Here is a 21,092-nt window from a genome sequence, read left to right on the forward strand (position 1 = left end):
CACCTGCAAGCATTGTGTCTGCTCCCCTGCTTCTGTTTATCTTTTCTTTTCCCCATTCTCTTTGCGGCTGCGCTAATGAATATTTCATGGTCAGGAACCAGTGTGAATTCCCCTGGTGCTCCCTGCCCCCAGCGCGCCCGTGGCAGGTACCAGCCCAGATGCTGGTGGCATAGGAAGGATGTGTCTGCCAAGAAACCATCTCAGGAGAAGAGGACCTGAGCAAAGGAAGGAAGCAATGGCTCTGGTGTGGACAGCTGTGTTGTGTCCCCCTCCACAGTGGTGCTGTCACTGTCCCTTCAGCATGCAAAGGAGCGCCAGCGGATCGTGGTGGCTGTGCACGGGTGGCTGTCACGGTTCCCGTGTGTCCTTGAACACGCGTGCATGGCCTTCCTCAGGTGGCCACGCTTGCTGCGCGCTCCGACACAACCGCACGTGTCCCCTCCAGTCCCCCGTGTGCCATCAGCCGCCGCAGACGTCTGAATGAACCATGTCCCCGGCTCACCTCCCGGTGGCCCCGCCGCTGCCGCTGTGCTGTACCGGGGCTCCTCTTAGCGTCAGGCGGCAGCAACGGCACCGCGGCACGCGCACACCGTGGGCCCGCCCGGGGCACCGCGGGGACCGTGACACCGTGCGTGGGTCGCGTGGGCTGCACCGGTCATCCGGGGCTCCTGTGCGTCCAAGGCGGAGGTGCCCCGGCACAGCCCGCAGGCAAGCGGCAGGGATTTGGGTCAGGGAAGCGGTGGGCAGTGTTGGTCTCCAGTCTCCCTGAATTTGCCCTTTACACCCGACAGCAGGCAGCGGGGCCCAGTGCAGGCTCGGCACTGGGAGGTGTGGGGCAGCAGCTGCCCTTGCCAGAGCACATGGGGGGAACAGAGCTGGAAGCAGAGCCTGGAGCTGTGTTCTTCCTCCTCTCCATCGCACAGCTCCAGCGATGCTGTGTCCTCTTAGACACAGATGCTCTGGGGGCACAGGCTGGCTCAAAATATCCCTTTGGGATATGATGTCCTTTGCTGTGTGAGGCACTGTGGGGACTGGAGTTCCCCTGAGGATGGGGCAGGGGCTGGGGGACCACTGACCTCCTCGTTGGGGAAGCAAGTTTGGGAGAACCCCAGGGTGGGCAGCAAGATGGGAGGCTGGCGGCATGCACCCTGCAGTGGCACCTGTGGTGCCTGCAACCCAGGTGACATCGTCAGCAGGAAAGGTGGTGTAAGGGTGGGCTCAACAGCCCTGCTTTGCGGCTTGCTTGATTTCTGCTGGATTCCTGCTTGTCTTGTCTTGTCAGGGAGGAGGTGGGACAGTGACCGAGTGGCTTTGTTGCCCTTCTGCAAGGGCAAGATGTGCAGTCCCTGGTGCCTGCCTGGGGAGCATGTGCTCGGAGGGAGCCTTGGGATGGGAGCAAGCTCATGTCTCTGTGCAGTGCACCATCCTTGCAAAATACCTGCTGCAGGTTGCTGGGTGCAGGGGGAAAGGACAGCCCCTGGCTCAGCCCAGGTGGTCCCCATGAGATTTTGGGTCTGTGTCAGTGCATAGTGGCCTTTCTGGAGAGCCATGGGCCAGCCCAGAGGGGTGATGCTCTGTAAATCGCTCTTCAATTTTGGACTGGTTGTAGCACCTGGGGATCCTGGTGAATAGCCAAGCCTGGAGGTGGGGTAGGTGACATTGGTGCTGGGCTCTTCTCTCCCACCATGTCCCTGCAGGTTGACATGGGATGGACTACACAAGCTGATGGGTGTGGGAACATGAGCTCCCCTGTCCCACATGGCTATCGTGACCAGGGTGCACAGGATGACACATGCATCTCCTGCCTGCCTGCCGGGACATGCTGGGATGGAGCAGCTTTCCCAGCCAAGTGGGATCTGGCTTCCAAGTGGCTGGATTGTGGTTTTGGGATGAATCTGCAAACGTTGTTTGCTGTCACGTCCTGTGGGCTCTGGCACCCTCCTGTGGCTGTTATGCCACCTCTCCCGCATCCCAGTGGCTTTTAGGATGCTGCGACTGCCTTGGGCTGAGTTGTGCTGGCAGGTCCCCACGGTGATGCTGTGGAGCTGTCCCTCTCTCCCAGCAGGGGGGAGCTCTGTGTTTGCAGGATTTGGCTTTGTATCACACAGCTCAGGGGATCTGATCGTTGCAAGAAACTGTCCCAGTGTGTTTGTGTTGTGGGTCTGAGCCAGGAGCAGGGCTCCTGGATATTGTAGTTATCTAGGAGTTGCATGGAGTTATCTTTATAGATGAGGATCCTAAACCCCTAACCTATCCCCAGAAGGTGGCAGGGGGGGACTGTGCACTGCTGGCAGTCCCCAAATTTCTGAGCTTTTGGCTGAGGATGAGTGGTCCACAGGGTGTAGGTTCGGTCAGGGTGCGGCATTCACAGGCTGTCCTTACATCTGTGCCTCTGTGTCTGCTGAGCTTCCTGCTCTGCCTTGGCTGGCCTGGGCTGGCCCCTTTCCTCTGTGGGGTCAATGTCCCTTGCAGCCTTTCTCTGGCCCGGGGCTTTGTGGGTGTATTATTGTAGGGTGGCGAGTCCCCACTGTGCTGTGTTGTGCCTTGCTGTAGTGTGTCTCCAGACCTGGCTCAGTCCTGCAGTGACCAGTGCAGCATCCCCTGGTGCCTGTCCCCCCACCACCCTGGGACACTGTCCACCATGGGGTGTGTGTGGGTCACTGTCGGGGGCCAGGTCATAGCCAGCATAACAGACAGGGATGGCTTGGTTTGGAGGGGATGGCCCTTCTTTTAGGGACCAAGGGGTGAGGCTACCCCGTACCAACCCCTGAGGGTGCTCCTGCCCCTTCCTTTGGGGCTCCTTGTTGAGGCATTGGTAGGGACTGGGCAGGCGGACTTTTACTGGCTGGATAATGCCTGCACCCCCTTTCCCGTCCCTGAGGGAGAAGAAGCTATAATTTCCATCAGGTCCCTTTTTGTTCGCTTCCTCCCCCATTAATAAGAGATGAAGCTTATGAGATAATAGAGCCTAGATGGATGCAGAACTGAGAGAACCTGCTGGTGTGGGGTGTGGATGCGATGTAGAGAGGGAACTGCAGCTGGGAAAATGAGACTTGGGGAAGGGATGTTGTCTTAATTCGGCACAGAGCATCTCAGGCTGGCTCTGGAGCAGGGAAATCCCACCACCGCCATGCGCCAGACTCTCTTCTGGCTCTGACATACTGTGCAAGCTAGCAACTCACTGCCAGGCTGAGCTTTGGAGGGAGCAGCTCTCAGCCTGGGTGGTCTGGGACTGGGAGTCTGTCTCCTGTTCCTCCCGTCCTTGCACGGATCCTTGTCTCCTCCCCTGTGTGGAGCCGGTGGGAATGGATGCCCGGAATGCAGAATGCTCACCGTGCTGGAGGGCTGATGCTCGGGGATGCAGGATGCTTGCAGTGCTGGAGCGCTGTTGCCACAGGGATGCAGGACACTTGCAGCACTGGATTGTTGATGGCCGGGGATGCAGGACACACACAGCGCTGGCTGACTGGAACAGATAATTGATGCCTGGGGGTGCAGGATGCTCACAGCGCTCTGTAGTGGAAGCAGAGGGCTGATGCCCAAGGATGCAGGATGCTCTGGGTGCCGGCTCCCCTCCGGAAGGAGCATTCTTCCCTGCTCTTGGAGAGAGGCGGCCCTGGGATGCAGCAGTGCCTCATTGGTCAGCGGCACCTGTGGAGTCTGCGGGTTGCCATACCAACCTGCCTCTGGTTCCCGGCCAGCCGGGGCGTGAAGTGCCGGGTCGAGCTGGTGGCAAGGGGCGGACCTGGAGCCAGGGGCAACCCGAGGCTCTGCCAACCAGGGAGACATCCATCTGCCTCTCCCGAAGAGCTGGCTGGCACTGCTGGGCTCCCCAGCCCTGAGCATCCCCCTGCCACTACTCCCCACCTCTTCCTGCAACTTTGCTGCACGGAGGGGGCTGGTGGGCTGGCACGGCACTAGGGGGATCGCTCGGGCACCTCGCTCCCTCTCTGAGCCTGCGGTCAGCTTTTGTGAGCCTAAGCCCTGGGAGGGGCATCGCCACTAGTCCCCCGGCCCCTCTGGATTGCAGCCAGCCTGCACAGGAGCATCCCAGCACAAAACTTCCCAGCTGGCTGCCTGCCTCCTGGGAGCGGGGCCTGGCGGCTGCCGCGCTACCAGACACTGCCTGTGCCCTCTCCACTGGGCTGGACCTGCCGCCGATGCCCGCAGGCTTGCTACAGGCGAGGAAGGCTCGGTCCTCCCCCGGGCATCGCCTGCTGCTCGCAGGAGCTGGTGGGCTGTTTGCCAGCCGGGAGGGGGTACAGCTGGGTCCCTCCCCAGCGCTGTGAGCGGGAGCCATGAGCCACTGCCAGCAGCGCTGCAAGAGGCAGCTGGGCCGGGTGATCCGCTTCTTCTACCAGTTTGTCACCGGGACCCTCTCCCAAGGTAGGTGCTGCTCTGGAGGGCACAGGGGCTCTGTTCTGTGGGAGGGGGTCTCTGTCTGGTAGGCTCTGTGGGGTTATTTGGGGAGGGGATGAAATGCTGTTTAGGTGCTGAGCAGTGCTGAGCGATTCAGCTCCAGGTGCAGGAGTTGCACTGGTCTCCATGTGGGGCAAAGCTGGAAATGCTTATGGGAGTCAACGAGAGCCCCTGAAGGTCCCCTGTGGACCTGGCGTGACAGGAATGTTTTATTATAATAATGTCCCCATTATAATGGGGAGGGGACTGGTGTAGAGTGGAATGTGGAAAAACTGCTGTGCAAATAAATTGCAGCTGCTCCGACCCTTCCCTGCCATGCCAGGCATCAGCCTCCTCTGAGGCCAGGGCTGCACCCTCCATCCCTCCGGCTGGAGAAGCCCTGGGTGTGCCCACGGGCTGGGGCAGGGACACACCCTGGTGCCCGCATCCACCCGTGCTCGTATCCTGGGATGCCACCTGGTACTGGAGCTGCTTGCCGTGTGCTCCCGGTTTGCTGTCACAGCCGTACCAGGACCTGCATCCCTCTGCCAGCCCTTCTGTGGCCCAGCCAGCTGGCCAGGACCCTCTCTCCTGGGTTTGAGCCCAGAGCCACCTTCTGACTCAAATGGACACATCTTGGAGGGGTTGTCATGTGCCTGTGTGTTCTGGGATCCTGGGTGCCCTGCTTCTGTCCCTGTCCCTGTGCCCCCATGCTGGAGGCTGGTTGCCCTCCCCATGGGGATCCTGAGGCTGCCCCTCTGGGCTACGATGGTGCTGGGGAGAGATGCGCCGTGCCGGGAGCATGGGGAAGGCCTTGTTGGGCCAATGTGGCACTGTCACACCTTGGAGCGGGGCTGGGACTTGCACCGCCTTCACCAGGACCCAGCCTCCCCAAAAAAATTATCCCAGGCTCTGTCCCCTGCTGACCCAGAGGAGCCCCTGGGTCTCCCCGGCCTGCACCCATCCCTGGGGCCAGAGGATGGTGGGGGCAGCCTGTGGATGTTCTTGGCGCAGCACAGGGGGCTGGGACATGGAGCAGTATTTGCCCTGTGGGCCGTGCCCAGCTGCCATGCCACCTCCCTACCCGTGGGGACCTGAGCCCTGCGATGGAGGGTCCCCCCACAGCGGGGCACAGTCCCCCATGCCCAGCAGCGTGCCAGGCTCCAGAGGCTGTGTGTGCCTACAGGCAGCGCTGGGTCCATCCCCGCTAGCTGGCTCCATCAGGAATGGGCCAGCTAGCCCGGCATGGAGGGGACAGAGGATGAGTCAGCTGAGTCTGGCTCCGGGTGTGAGTGTCAGAGCTGCAAGTCGTGGAGTGGGGTGGGAAGGGGACCTTGGGGTGCTCCCATCCCCATCACCTGCAAGGATGTCCTGCAGGTCTTTGTTCTGCTGTCCTTGGCTTTGCAGCTGGGCACTGTGGGGCTGGATCTGTAGCGAGTGTCCCACTGGGACTGGGTCTCTGGGCTGGCCATGTGTGGCGCTGGGCAGCCCCAGGGGTGCTGCCCATGCAACCCTGCTGGGTGTGTATGGGGCTGTGATGGGCGTAGAGGGTACGGCTGGTAGTTGGGCACCAGCTACCACTGCTCACCCTCTCCTTGGTGTACTCCCATGCTCTGGGACAGGCTGAAGTGGGGTGAAATCCAGAGCCAGGCAGCTCTGTGCCCTGCTAAGGCTCAGAGCCTGGGATTGGGAGTGGGATGTGGGGCTTGCACAGGCTTCTCCCCTCTGCAGCAACCCCTCCTCCCCAGCCGCCACTTCAGTCCATGTGGCACATGAGTCACCAGGATGCTGCCCCCATCCAACCCCTGTCCTCCCCCGTCGGCCCCTTTTGGAGAGCAATGAGCCCCTCTGCCCTCCCTGCATAGGTGAAGGAGGTCCTGTGGAGCTCACCACAGAGGGCCCTGGGTGCCTGGCCAGGCGCGCCCCGGGGTGGGGTGCCCTCCTGGCTGGGTTCCCTGGGGAGCTAGCCAAGGACGGGTCGCCGATGGGGGGGAAAGAGAAATGACTCAATCAATTAACCAGATTAAAACTGTGACTTCATCTCCCAAAAATAGCATTTCGCCAATATTTTAATGTGCTTATTAATAATCTGCTCGCGCTCTGATTAGCAGCAAGGTAATAAGGGATCAGCTGTAACCTAAATTTAACTCTCCCTAATGGATGATGGCCCCGAGAACCAAAAAAAAGGAGAGGCTCCTATCCATCAGGCTGGCCCCTGCAATGGGTCGACAGTGCCCAAGTGGCCTGGGCAGGTGCTGCCCAGCTGAGCCCAGGGACTATCACCTCTGCTGTTGCCCAGCGGTCCTATAGCAGATTTTGGGGGGATAGTGCCCTGGCATCCTGCAGCACCAAACTAGGAGCACCCTAGGGGCAGCCACAGGGGTGGCTCCCAGGCAGGGCAGTGCCTGGCCATGGTCAAGGTGCATGGTCCCCTCTGGAAAAGACAGGTCCCTTGGTGATGGGTGACTGCCCTGCTCCCTCCCCATTTGCTCCCATCCCACAGCAGGGGACAGTCCCCCATGCCCAGGTGCTGGCAGTGCTGGGAGGATGGGGACAAGTACCAGCTACCTGGCTGTGGGTGTTGCCCTGTGCATGCCTGTGGCATGGAGCTGCTTTTTGGGCAAGAAAACATGCTCCTGGGCACTTTTATTTATACCCGGCTGGTGGCTGGTGGAACGGTTCATTTTGGCCAGGTCGCAGAGCTGCACTGCTGCCAGCACCAGAGAGCCGGGGCGGGGGTGGCTGCGTGAGGGATGTTTCACGGCTGTTATTGTCACAGCCCAAGCTGGGACAGGCAGCGTGGACTCAGTGCCAACCTGGGCTGCCCATCTTGGCGCAGCTGTACCTGGGGCAGCATTACAGGGTCTGCTGCCCTCCCCAGCACTGAGCCACGGGTACATGCTGGGGACACTTTGCCACCCTGTCCTGTGTCCCCTGTGAATGCTCAGAGCAGCCAGTCTTGCAGGAGAGAGAAGAGAGGAGAGGAGAGCCCTGAATGCCTGGGTTGTGTGCCCTGAAATGGGCACAGCTGGGATGATGCTGGGCTCCTCACCCTACACCTGGGTGGCCACCTCCCCTGGCAGTAGATGCAGAGGTGGGGATGAGACATCTTGTATGAAAAAGGTGTCAGGGTGAAACGCTTTGGTCCAGCATCTTCCCCAGCTGCGTGTCCCACAAGGTGGCTGATGGGGCTGCGATGTGGTCCAGGGACTGGAGGTGTCTCAGGCACGGGTGCAGCTAATCCCGTGGGGTTTGGGGTGTGTGAGGAAGTGTGCCCAAACCCACAGTGGCACTGCCCAAGTGCACCTGGCATTGCAGAGCAGGAACCGGGCTGGTCGGCTCTGACTCCAAGCTGAGAAAAGTGGATGCTGATCCCAGGCATCCCTGGGAGGTGCTGTGCTGGGGCACAGGGAATGAGATGCCAGCACCTCTCTGCCCGACCCAGCTCTCTGAGCCAGCAGGGCTGCAGAGACACCTTCCCTCAAGGCCCGGTGTCTGGAGCAAGGACAGGCACAGGCATCTCGGTGGAGATCCTGGCATCCACCAATCCTGGGCTGCAGCACCATTCCCTGGAGGGCCCCATTTCCAGGACTCCCAGCTCCTCCTGTGGGGTGGCAGCGAGGGGCTGAGCTGTGAAGGTCCCGGGGTCATCAGTGAACTCAGAGCAGCCATCAGGCTGTGGCAGTGCCTTGCTGGCCCCATGGCATGGAGATGCAGCCACATGTGTAGCGAGCCCCATCTGTTCTCTGCCCCCTGCTTCCTTCCCCTGGCTGATGGTGCCACTCTCCCCCCGGGCCGGGAGGGTTATTTTTAACTGTTTGCCATGTGCTGCCTGAGCACAATTAAGGTAATTGGTTTGGGAGCCTGGCTCTCACACAATGCTCCCAATTACTTGCCTGCCTGCCCGTGCGGCCCCCCGCCTCCCTGCCCGTGGTGGCCGGCTCCTCCGGCGGGCCGGGACAGGGCTGCCCCAGATAGCGTGGCAGGACTGGGCAGGGGGCGCGAGCAGGCACAGGGGATGGAGCCATGGAGAGGACATCCCTGCACAACGACAGCCTGCTCTACGCCTCCCTGATTGCCATCCTCCTTCTCATCTCCTATTGGTTCACCACCCGCTGCTTCAAAATCATCAGCGGCATTGAAGGTACGGGGTTGGGGACATGGGGGGACAGGGTGATGCTGGCCTGTCCTGTCCCTTCCACAAGCCAGGTGGCGAGGAAAGCCGGGCGCTTGGTGTCGGAGAGCGGGATGGGAGACCCCCTCTCTGGGACACCTCGATCTTCTCCTCAGTCACTTTATTTGTTTCTCCTGGCCCTAGTCCTGCTCCACCATGTGGGAGAGCAGCCAGTGGCAGCCATGGCCAAGCCACGACACTGCCCAGGGCTGCTCCGGGGTTATCCAGCTCTGCCATGCTGCTGGTGTCTGGGTACCGCTGCCCCTTGCTGCGGGATGTGGATGCAGATGGGGTCCGCAGTGCCTCCCCCACTGTGGGGGTGCCCGGTGCCGGTGCTGGGGACTCAACCTGCATTTTGGGGCTCTTGGTCCCTTTGGGCATGACCTACATCTTTGCTCCTCAGCTGGTGTGTTGGGGAGCTCTGGGATGTGGTAGGGGTCCTGGGGTCCCGGTGAAGAGTCTCTCCGAGCCATGCTGCAGTGGGATGTGTGTGCTGGGGGCTTTGCAGGGTGAGACCCCCAAGGAGAGGAGCAGGCAGGAGAGGTGGCACCAGCACCATGTGTCTGGGGATGTGCAGGGTGTCTCCTGCCCAGGGCGTACGTTTCTCCATCCATCTGCGTGACCTCTCCCTGAATGGCTCAGCCAGGGCCTCATGGCTCTTCCCGTGGCATGGCCAAAGGCTGGCTGGCTGCAGGGGCGAGGAGCCACCCCTGGGAGTGATGCCCCTTGGTGTGGGACGGGGGGCAAAGCCCTGTCCCACTTCTCATGGGGTGTTTATGTTTCGGATGGCCTTTCGAGCATCCTTTGCAGGCAGCTGCATGAGTGAGCCCCATGTGGGGTTCTGTGTGTCTCCTCCATCCTGAGGGCAGGTCCAGCTGGAGAAGCATCCCTTGGGACCTGGGAGAGCTGAGGAGGTGGTCCCCTGACACCCCCAGCCTGTCTGGAGCTACCCTCAGTGGGAGGGAATGTGCTCTGGGCAAGAAACCCTGGTGACTTTGCGAGTGTTGGGAGCTGGACTCTGGCATGGTGTGTGGCGCTGGGACATGGGACTGGCACCGGGTGCCTGTGCTGATCCTGGTGGGATCGTGTGTTGTGCTGGCAGTGAACAGTGGAGGGCTTTTATTAATGGCTCCAGCGTGGAAATGAATAATCCTGACATACTGGCCAGCGGGTGATGTATTGCTGCTCCGCCGGGGAGGCCGGCTGGGACAGGACAGGCATGACGGCAGGTGGGGAAGCTGTCACTTGGTGGCTGACCTGCTGCTGCACCCTTTGGCCCCAGCATCCCACAACGCTGGTAGAGACATGCTAGGTGCTGATGACGGTCTGCTCACATGGGCTGAGCAGGTTCGCTTTGCAGAGGGGCTGCCCCAAACCCTCTTTGCTGGGACAAGTCCTGGCTCAGGCTGGAAGGGCTCCTCTACCGCTGTGTCTGGCCAAGATTAGATTGCATAAATAGCTCCATGGCGTGTGGAACAGGCATCGGCCCTGGGAGCAGCTGGATGCTTGAGGAGAGGATGGATTGCAGCTGGGGCTCAGCAAGAAAAATGGCTTTAAAAATGCAGTTGATGTCAGTGGGAAACTTCCTTCTGGAGTGCAACAGGTCTGTGTCACCCTGTCGCTCGGGGGCAAAGCTGGGAGCCAGCCAGGTGAAATCCAGGCTCAGTGCCTGGAAACTCACCTCTTTCCAAGAAAAGGAAATGTCAGGTCTGAAAACTTCCAGCCTGAGGGATGTTTCCCCAGGGAGGACTTACAGCTCTCTCCCCAAGCCGCCTCTGATGCATCGCTGGCACCTTCTGCTGGCATCACAGCCTTGTGAGCACGCCCCAGGCAGGCAGAAGATGCTGAGCCTGGTGGCAAGGAGCCACTAGATAGCCAAGCCATGACATGACCTGGGACTGAGCCACCAGCCCTCTCCATCCCCTGCCAGGGGACAAACCTGCAGCCTCCTAGGCTGGGAATGGGGGCCTGGGGGCTGGTGTGAGGCAGCCCTGCTGGGAGCTCTTGCCAGCGTCAGCCAGCACCTCTCCCACCCTTTTCCCCCGTAGGTGTCCCAGGGTGATGTTTCTTCCCCTTGGTGACATATTTACCCCTGCCCCAGCACAAAGACAACAGGGAGGAAAAGGAACTTTCTGCCCTGGTCCTGTCTGCAGGGCCCTTTGTGGGGACAGGAGGGTCCTGGAACCACCCCAGCTGCACCTGGGGCAGCCAGCCTTGCTTCTGGAGGGGACAGGGCAGGGTGGGGGACAGCAATAGTATGGGGGCAGCCCTGCTCCCTTCCTGCCACACTGGTGCCGAGTTTGGACTGGTCTTGCATCATGCCCCATGTGGGACTTGCCCACCTGGGGATGGGCAGTGCCAGAGGCATCCCCAGGGAAAGCTGTGCACCCCAAAGGGTGCTGAGCCCTGGTGATGGGGCAGGGACCGGTGGGGCACCTGGCTCCCAGGTTGTCCCTGTGGCCTGTGATCGAGCAGCCAGGCAAGGGCTGGGATGCTGTTTTAAAAAAAACCATAGGAGCTAAATATAGCCCCGTTAGCTGTGCGTGGATGTGTGCCCCAGGCATGCGGACGCCTGTGTTTGCCCTCTGCCTCCAGCTGCTGCGTGACCTTGACTGGGTCCCTTGGTCCTGCTGGGTTCCCAGCCCCTGTGTACCCTCCTCTCCTGCCTATTGCTGCACTGCCTGCAGGTCTGGCAGTGTCTCAGGCATCCTGCATCACAGCCTCCGCTCCCGGCCCAGCCCTGCTTCCCGGCCCCCCTTGGCTCTCAGCGGGATGGCCTGACCCATCTGCCTGCTTGGAAATGGGGCAGCTGGACCTGTTGCCCCAGACCCTCCCCAGGAGAGGTTTGTGGGGACCTTGGGGTGCTCAGCCGTGGTGGTCCCCATGGGGCAGTCATGCCTGTGGGGCGCAGAGGACAAGTCTGAGTCATTCCATCCTGGATGTTTAGCCAGTGCCCAGCGTCCTGTCCCTCCCCATGTACCCCCCTGGGAACGGAGTGCCTTTTAATATCTGTGGCCCGTTTCCTTAGCAACTGCATTAAGCAAATCGATGGAGGTGGTGTCATTGGAATGGGAGGGCATGCCTTCTTTCCCCCCCCAGCTCCCCCATCCCCGCCACCCCCCCCACGCCTCCCTCCACTTGGCCTCTCTCCGCTCTTACTCGCAGGCACGGCCGTGCTCTGCCTGGGCTCTCAGCTGGGGCTCCTCTAGCTGCCTGCCACAGCCCTGTGCTGAGCCCTTGCTTGTCCACAGCTGATGACAGCCCCCCCCAAGTAGAGGGGTGACAGCCAGTCCCCCCTTGGGGACAGAAGCAGGGGTCCCTGGGGATGCGTGGTCCAGCGGCCATGGCGCTGGGGTGAGGGGGCTGCACGACTGTGGTGGGGAGGGGGTGGGAGGGTGTAGGGCCATGAGACACCCCCACCATGAACCTGGAAGGCCTTGAGATGATCGCGGTGCTGGTGGTCTTGGTCCTCTTCGTCAAGGTGCTGGAGCAGTTTGGCCTCTTCGAGCCCGTGTCCTTGGAAGGTAACGGGCGTGGGCGGTGCTGGCTCCTCTGGGGACACGGCGGGGCAGGCGGTGGGTGTCTAGAGCTGCCCCAAGGATGCTCTGAGGCTGCTGCATTCACGGGAGAGTCCTGGGACATGGTGTCTGTCTGCTGCTTGTAGGGGAGTAGGAAGAAGGAGCAGGGTGTCCTGCCTGCTGCGTGCAAGGTCCCAGTGGCTGGGGACATGGGGAGGGGACAGGACTGGCAGGGTGTCTGCTGCACAGTGGTGACTTTGATGTGTGCTGGGGTGCTGTGGGCTGTGACTGTGTGTGAGCATGCAAGTGGGCACCAGGGTGTTTTCCAGCACCTCTACAGGAGCAAGGTGTCCCCAGGGACCATGGTCACCTCACCCTGAACATGCACCAGCCTGCAGAGGAGCCAGGCCTGGGCAGGTTGGGTGCCTGCTGCGCTTCCTGCTCCTGGCTCTCCCCAGGGCCCCCTGTGGCCCTTGGGCAGGGTGGGGGGACACAGGGGGTGCTGCCCGGATGGTGATGGGCCATGTAAGGTGCTGATGGCGCGTGTGGGGCATGCTTGGCAGAGCCCAGATCCACTCAAGAGACTCTGTGTGGTGGGATGGAGGTCAGGACCACTTGTCCAGGTGCTCCCTAGACTCCCAGGGGTGATGGTTGTGAGAAAGGTCCCCCAGCCCTGCCCAGACCCTGCCCATGCCTGCAGATGCCCATCTGAAGGATGCTACAGCCTGCCCAGCCCCGGGTGTTGGGGCACACACAGGGTGAGGAGGTGACGGGCAGTTTGCCTGGTTCACTGATGCTCCAGGATGCTCTGCTCCGATTCTGCAGCGCTGGCTCCTGCACAAGCTGGGTGCAGCAGTGAATGCCGGCTCCCCTCCACAAATGATGCCAGGGCACCCCTGGGCAGCAGCTGTGGTCAGCTGTGCCTGGGGGTGGGGAGGAGGGGGAAGACTGGGAGGGGGGATCTCTCCCTCTGGTCCTGCGAACCTGCTAGTGGGACAGGAAAGCATGGTGGGTGGAAGCTTCCATTGCTGCTTAACTGCTTGCTTTGTCCTTGTGCTCCAGTGGCAGTGCTGCTGCCTGGATCATGCCAGGAGGGAAACTGAGGCAGGGCTGAACTAACTGCCACGCATCCTGCCTGTGAGCCCTGGAGGGGGGGCACACTGACTGTGCCCAGGTTAAACCCTCCCTCCCCAGTTCTGCTGACGATCTGGGAGGTGCCTCCCCCAGACCCTGCTTTCCCCCCTTGCGTGTGCTTTTGCTTCCCCGTGCAGCTGCCCAAAGCTTTGGACCGAAGTCGGTGGCATTGATTGCAGCTGCTCTGCAGCATGCTGGCTCCCAGCGACGGTGGAGAGGGGGGAGGCAGAGAGCCCTCTGGCCCCTGCAGCAATCCTGCTGAGGGGTGCAGGACAAGGCAGGGCCCCCCTTGGCCTGTGTGGCTGCTCCTTGCCTGGGCCATGCTCCTCCGTCCCCTGGGGCATACTCCTTGCCCCCTTGCAAGTGATTTTACTCTGGCCTGGGCCAGGGCAGGAGGTTGGAGATGGGGTGTCCTGTGTCCAGCCTTGTCCCTGTCAGCCTGCTCCCCTTCAGAGGAGACTGGGATGGATGGTGGCATGCTTGTCTCCAGTGAAGGGGGCCTTGCTGCCAGTTGTCTCTCAACCCCAGGAGCACATGGTGTCACTGTGCAGGGTGGGGAGGCACAGCTTGCCCTGTCCCACTCCACCTGCATCCCCATGGTGGGGAGATGTGGGTCCCTCTGGCCTGGATGGAGATTCACCACAGCTGTGGCAGTGGGACTGAGACCCAGGTGACCCAGATGGGCAGCAACTGCTCTCATCACAAAAGGTGCCTGGAAGAGAGGGAAATGTGTTGCTGAAGGGGCAGAATTTGGCTGAGGTTAAGCTGAGCCCTGCGCACCATACGGGGAGTCCTGCAGGTGAGCAGCTCTGTGTTGGGATGGGGGTGAGATGCTGTTGCATGGGTCGCCCCCCTTGCTTGGGAGGCAGCAGGTAGGAGACTTTGCTCTCTGGGGAAAGTCTCAGGCTGTGTCTGGAGCTGTGAAATGCTGGGTCCCCGGCGGGGGTTGTTTACCAGCTGTGCCTGGGCGAGCAGTGACAGCCCAGGGACCACAAAGAGCCTGAAACCGTACACTAATGGCTCAGATCTGCTAATGGACACGGGGCCCCACCACCCACTCGGAGCCATCGATACAGCCTGCTGTGCTTCCCCTGCTCCGGCTGCCACCCTGCATTCTCCCTGCCCCATCCCTGCCGGCCCCCTGCCTGTGGCTGTCTGTCTGCCCAGGCCGTGCTGGTGGTGTCCCTGGGTGCTGGGAAGTGTTGTGCCACCACAGTGATGGGCTGGGAATGGAGCATCTCCAGAGGAGACCAGAAAAATGTCCCAGCCCTGGGGAAGGATTCAATGGGAGCATCTTTCAGTGAGACCCCATCTGCCCCATGGAGGGGAGTGGGACGACACAGGGGAACTCCAGGCTTGGTGGATTTCCAAACTCAGCTGGATGAGGCCCCAGGCAGCCTGTCCTCCATCTGGAGCTGGGCCTCCTCTGAGCAAGGGCTTGGACAGGAGCACTGGTTGTCTGTACCCCCTCGCCCTGTCCCCTTGGCACTGTCCCTCCTTGGACCCCGCTACAGCCTTTGTGTTAACAGCCAGAGCGGCTGTCTGGCAGCATCTCCCATGGGTGTGCTCTGCTCCAGGGGCCATTGATTCTGGAGCTGGTGCTGTTTACCAGCTGGTTAATCACTGACAGGCCATGTCACCCCTCCACCGCTGCCTGTCTCCAGCCCCAAACATCTCCCAGCAGAGCCACCCGAGCACTGCCGAGCTGTCCATGGGTCTCCCAGTCCCCCACCAAGAGCCCACTTCAGCCAAGCGCTTAGGAGGGGGCAGGCGAAGAGAAACACTATTGATTTTGGCTCCTGAAGTGCAGCATCAATAATTCAGCAGAGAGCAATTGGTCCTGGCTGGGAGGAGGGGTGGGCAGAGTTAAAAGGCGGGAGAGCCACCCGCTAGCCCAGCCTCAGATGAATATTAGATGAAGCTGCAGATTGCTATCGGCAGGATAACTGCAGCCTGCCCGGGGCTGGCAGGACTGTCCCTACCTTGGCCGGGTCAGGGTCTTTTTGTGGGGCGGGCAGGACTGGGGGTGTCTTGGAGAGCCCCTGACATGGGTTGCGCTGGCCCCTACCTTCCCCAGGGCACTGCTGCTGTTGCCCCAGAGCTGAGGATGTGGAGGAGGAAGCAGGGCTGGGGAGGGTGCCAAACCCCTGCAGAGTCTGGGGAGAAACAGGGGGGAGCAGCAGCTTCCTGGGTGCCACCAGCATACCAAAGAATGCCAGGCAGGAAGGTGGTGGCAGCAAGCAGCATGGCCTCCTCCTGGTACCTAGCTCAAGGCAAGGGTCCCTCCAGAGAGGGGAGAAAATGAGTGTCTCCGTGGTGCTGGTGAGAGTTGAAGCCCTGTGCCAAGCCCAGCTTCACTCTTGCTTTCCAGGAACCCCTTTGGCAGGAGCAAGGAGACTTGGCTGCAGGAAGGACCAGCCCTTTGGGGCACAGTGCCAGGGGTCACTGGGCTCAGGGCATCATCCAGCCTGGCAGTTCTGACAGACCTGAGAGGTCAAGGCAAGCTGGCTACAGGTGGTGTGGATCTTGGAGCACTGAAATCCAGCCTGTGACAGCTGTAGGTGCTCCAGGTTGAAGTTTTGATCCCTGGGCTGGGATGCACCAGAGATTTCACCAAGTGCAGTGGGTTTAACCCTTGCTTTTTCTTTTCCAAGGACTGGTAGGGTTTTCAACTGGCTTTAGGGCTGGGCAGGGTCTGGTGGCTGAATCAGGAGAAAACTGATGGCTCATGGTGAGGACTTGCAAAGCAGGGAGGGGAAGGGGCAGAGAGTTTGGATCCTGGCATAGCCTTACACTCTCAGGCATGCGGTAGCTGGGCTGCATCCTGCCAGCATTGGGGTCTTGAAGAAGAAAGTCTCCTGGGGATCTTATGCTCCCCTCTGTGGAGCATCTTCCACATGCTTCGCACCCAGGGGCATCAGCTCTGGTCATCACCATGGACATAGGATGGGCTGCACTGTCTTGTTCTGCCTGGAGGGAGTGAAGCTAGGGGAGAAGGGGACTTGTTCCTGGGTCCCCTTGGCCATGACCCCCATAGCTGGGGCCAGGGCAGGGCAGCTCTCCCAGCACCAACTTTCCAAGGACCACGGCACCTGCAGCATACACCCCGCTGGCTCTGCTGCTCTGTGGTGTCACGTTCAGCCCAGCCAGATGTAATTAGCTTGTTGAATCTCTTCTCCCTCCGGCCTCATGTTAATCACTTTTCACATTGCTTCCCTCCCAATTCCCTCTGGCCTGGCTTGCTCTTTCTGTTGCTGATGTGCCTGGAGAGGGGAGTAAGGGGATCCAGCTGGACATAGAGCAAGGACCTCACCCTGCTGCATCCTGCTCCAGAAATGGGCTCTGAGCTAGAGGATGGAGGGGCAGGGAGATCACTCAGCCACAGGGAGGTGAGAAAATCACAGGCTGGAGTAAAAGCAATAAAGCTAAAGAGCAAGGGAACCTGTTGGGACAGCCCTTCTTTGCAGCCCTGCAGTGCTGGTGGAGGACAAAACCTGAGTCCAGTGGGGGAGGTTGGCTTGGAGCTGGTCTGGGGCTTTCTAGCACAGGGTTGTGTTGGGCTGCAGGGTGCTGTGAGAGCTCAACGGGGTCTCCTTCACGTCTTCCCTGTGAGGGGCAGGATTAGACCCCAGCTGGGCACAGGTGGGAACAAAGCTGCTTTGGCCAGGTCTCTGTGGGGTCATCCCCAGAGGGTAGGTAGCAGGAGGTCCTATGTGCAATCCATGCTTGGTTGCAGCATCCCCTCCTAGGGATGCAGGGAAATGTCTCGTTCCCCACGGGCACCTGCCCTGGGGCTTGCTGTGCCACTGGAGCAGGGGGTGGTCAGATCAGAAGCAGCTTTTAGGTGAGAGATGCATAGAAAACCGGCTTGGAGAGACTCTAATAACCACTGTTGCCAGGCTGGGGTCTCTGCCCTGCTGCCCACAAGGCAGGGCTTTGGGTGGGCTGTGGTGAGCCCCCACCCAGGCTGGGCACCCTGCCGTGCTGCCCTCCCTCCAGGCAGCACCCTGTGGGGCACATGTCCCTCCAGCAGCCAGTGAGGTGCCCAGGGCTGGCAGCCCCCAGCTGCAGTTCCTCCACATGCCACGGATCTTGCACATGGCTGTGACTTACCTGCCGGTGCAGAGATGCAGATGTTCCCCCAGGAGGTGAAGAATGAAGGTGAGGGTTGCAGGTGTCCGTGGAGGTGATCGGTGGACAAGGCTCAGCTCCACGGCAGGGAGCTCCTCGTGCCACGCTGTGGGTGCACAAAGGTGGGGGCCTTGCTGGAGGGCAGGTTTGGTATGGGGCAGGGGAGCTGTTCTGAGCAGGGCTGGTCCCTGGGCTGGGTGACAGCAGTGTCCTGGGGGACAGTGAGCAATGAGCTCGAGGGTCCCTGTGCACGGCTCGGCTCCAGGGTTGCTGCCACCACGTGCTGCTGTTGGGGTGGGAGTCAGGGGCAGCGGAGTCTCCTCCACACACTCATCGGTGCCAGTTCTGCACCCCTCTGTGTTTTAGAGTGCTGTGGGGTGTCCGTGCCAGGCTGTGGGGTGCCAGCTGACCCCTGAGCCTCTTGGGAAGTTGCGTGGGCTCCCTCCTCCCCTGCAGCCTGGGTGCCCTGAGGGACCCCAGAGTGGGTGTCTGGGCGGGAAGAGGGAGGGCCAAGGCAGGTCTCTCCTCCCCTGCCCTCCCCTCCTCCCTTGCTGGGTCTGTTGCTGCCAGACCAGCTGCCTGCTGGGGCTCTGTGCCTGGGGGATGTCTGTTGCTGGGGCGCCCTGGGACCCGCAGGGGCTGCAGATGGTGGGCATCATCCTGCTGCTGTGCTCCAGCCTCAAGCTACTCCATGCCCTGGGCATCATCGACCTGACCAGGGGAGGTGGGACCGGGACAAGGATGGGGATGGGGTTGCAATGGGATAGGGATGTTGTGGTGGAGGTTCTCCTCACCTCCTGTCCCAGGGACTGCAGGGTGGTTGGGGGGCATTTGAAAGGATTAGTGTGTTTTGGGGCATTTGAGGGGGGCATCAGGGTCTGGGAGGGTGTTTAGGGTGTCTGGCAACATTAGGGTGTAGGGAGCTGGGAAAATGAGGGTGTCTGGGGGTGTTTGGGAGTGTTGACATGCATGGGGGGCACTGGGGTGCAAGGGTATCGGGGGGGGCACTGGGGTGCAAGGGTATCAGGGATGTCGGAGTGGGAATATCTAGGGACATTGGTATGTGGGGTGTTGGGGTGCAGGATGCTAGAAAGCTGGGGTGTCTGGGAGAATTGAGGGGGGATATCTGGATCTGGAGGCATCGGGGTGCAGTGATGTGTGGGGTGCTGGGGGACTGGGGCTGCCTGGGGTGTTGGAGTCTGGGGGCACTGGGATGCAGAGGGCTGGGCTTTGTCAGATAATGGGAACAGGGGCTGCAGTTGGCTGAGGCTGGGTAGATGAGTGAGAGCTGGGGGCAAGGAGTGATGGATGTGGGGTGCGCCACCACGCAGAGGAAAGCTTTTTTCGCTGCCACAGGAATTGAAAGCTAGGGGGGGAACGTGGCTAAGAGTCCGGAGTCCATGTCCCCTCTGCCCTCCCTGTGGGGCTGTGCAAGGGTTGGGGAGGGGAGGGGCTGCTGTGGGTGCTGAGCTCCCCGGATTGGCAGGTGGGTACTGAGGACAGGACTGGATGTGGCCAGACAAGAGGACCCAAAACTTGTCAGAGTGAGGGATGCATGGACCTGTAGGTTGTGCTTGGTGAGGGTGAGAGTGCAGAAAGCTGCATGGTGCTGCTGCCTTGTCTCCTTTGGCTGCCTTCCTCAGCTGTGCCACGGACAGGCAAAGGCTGCCAACAAACTTTCCATAAGTGTGATCTGGGGTTTGTTTGTCCCCAGTGCCTCTGCATCCTGGCTGGCGCTGCGGATGCTGTGAGATGAAGGGGCTGCAGATCACACTTGCTTGGGCAGCCATATCTCAGGATGGGAACTGTGATGGGAGGATGTGTGGATAGGAGACATCAGAGGAGCAATTAGTGGCTAAGCAGAGGGAGGGGAGAAGCGTGCTGTGCCCAGGAGATGATTTCAACCCCTTTGTGATGGAGGATGTCCCTGAGCTGCCAGGGATCTGGCTGGGCTGTGGCTGAGGCATGTCCACGCTTCATCCCTGTACCTTCCTGGGGAGGATGCTGATGGCATCTGGGTAATGGGTATGCAGAACACCAGCTGTCTTACAGGACATGCTGCCTGCAGCCAAGAAGAGCTGCTGCTCTGCTGGGGCATTTTATGGGTAGCTTCTCTGGCACCTTGGATGCGCTAGTTCCTGCTGCCAGAGGTGTCCCTACCATGGAGGTGGTGATGGGGACAGGGTAAGATGTGTCCTTGTGCATGGGTTTTGCAGCAGCGTGATACACACAGCTGGCCCAGTCCTACAGCCTTACCTGCTCTGTTTGGGGAGCCCCTGAGCTCCACTGTCCCTCGGCACCTGTATCTCGTCCTGGTCCCTGCTCGCAACATTTCAAATGTGGTGTGGACTGAGAAATTATTATTCTGCAAACATCTTCTCTGAGCACAGCCAGGCTATCTGGGAGCACTGTTACAGGCTGGGGTGGGAATGGGGACAGCACTGCTATGAGCCTCTGCTCTTCTCTGCAGCTCCTTCTGGTCCGTGCCCCTGTCTCCCTGCGGGGCCTGCTTGGCACGAGGGTCCTGCAGCTGCTGTCCTCTCTCTGGCACTGGGGAACATGCTGGTCTCTGCTGTCCCATGAACTGCAAGTGTCACTTAGCAGCTTTGCCACTCCCATCTCCTTCAGCCCTGCTGGCTCTGGGTGTCTGGGCTGGGGCTGCCCCTGTCCAACCCCCAAGACAGGGACTATTTGTCTGTCTCTGGCCCCAGGAGATGCCAGCTCTGATTTCATTCCCCTAATGGATGACTGTCTGGCCCCAACGGCTGCTGCAGGCATCTTGGCCCTGGTTACACTCAGCTCTGTCACCACTGACTGATGAGGGTCATTTGCAGAGCTGCTGCTGGTGGGACCCATCCTGACCCCCCTCTGAGGATGGCTGGGGGAGCTTGCTGGCTCCTTCTCCTGCCACCCTTCATTGCAGACCCCGAGAGCTGTGGTCCCAGTGACTGGGAGGTGGCACTGCCCGAGGCTGGGCACTGTGAAGGGGGAGCAGAGCTGGATGGACCCTGCTTGGAGCTGAGCCCTGCACAGGGATGACTGTGAGCTACAGGTTGTAGGGGCAGCTGGACAGCATCACTGCCTGGACGGATCCAGAGCTGTGGCCTGGCAGGGGGAGCTTGGGGATGTCCCTCTGTCCTTTCGGGGAAAGGTAATACTCTGGAAGGGGATGGAGGCTCTTCTACAGGAAAAGGCGTGTTCCGGGAACTGCTGACCCCTTTCCTATGCTCCCCTAGGCCTGCCTTGCCTTTTCTTCTGGCTCATCCCCCGACCCTGGCTGGGGTTTGCCCTGCTGCTTCCCAGCCACACTATCTGAAAAGGCAGAGGGTCCCCTTGCCCAGCTGCCTTCTGCCACCCCAGCCCTGCTCCTAGGGCAGGGTGCTGGGGCAGACTGTCCCTGGGGTACTAGCTCCTACTGACCTTCCGACTGACACAGTGTTGTCCCATGGGGCCAAGCAGGGTCTGTGGGAGCTGCGTGACCCACCCTGTGGGTGCTGAGCTGGGGATGCTTGTAGGGGTCTCGCTGTTGTGGGATGCACATCTTGCACCCATCATGATATGCATTTATTGATGAGTAACTGAGAGTGAGGGGGGAGTTTCGGCACTGCCTCTTGGTTTGTTGTTGTTGTAGGGTCTTTTCTGGCAGGAGGGTGCTGTGGAAGGGGTGGGTTTGTCTCCCCAGCCATCTGTCACTGGGAGGGTGCTGATGGCTGTGGCTCTGTGGGGAGGGCAGGGAA

General features: G+C 60.7%; 1 protein-coding gene across 6 annotated transcripts in view; it reads left to right on the forward strand.

Moving 5' to 3' along the window:
• KCNIP2 (potassium voltage-gated channel interacting protein 2) overlaps positions 1-21,092 on the forward strand; it is a 46,323-nt gene that overhangs the window by 16,392 nt on the left and 8,839 nt on the right. For 2 of the 6 annotated variants that reach the window (XM_037400353.1, XM_037400350.1), the window contains exon 1: positions 17,837-18,079. The exons of 2 other annotated variants lie outside the window; for them this stretch is intronic. In XM_037400353.1, coding sequence (XP_037256250.1) covers positions 17,959-18,079 — 121 coding nt within the window. In that variant the 5' untranslated portion in view covers positions 17,837-17,958. Of the gene's footprint in view, positions 1-4,177; positions 4,387-11,963; positions 12,097-17,836; positions 18,080-21,092 lie in introns of those variants that run through there. 2 more of the 6 variants (XM_037400348.1, XM_037400351.1) reach the window with 2 other exon arrangements.

Source organism: Falco rusticolus, chromosome 9 (assembly GCF_015220075.1).
Source record: "Falco rusticolus isolate bFalRus1 chromosome 9, bFalRus1.pri, whole genome shotgun sequence".
In the NCBI taxonomy this organism is placed as follows: domain Eukaryota; kingdom Metazoa; phylum Chordata; class Aves; order Falconiformes; family Falconidae; genus Falco; species Falco rusticolus.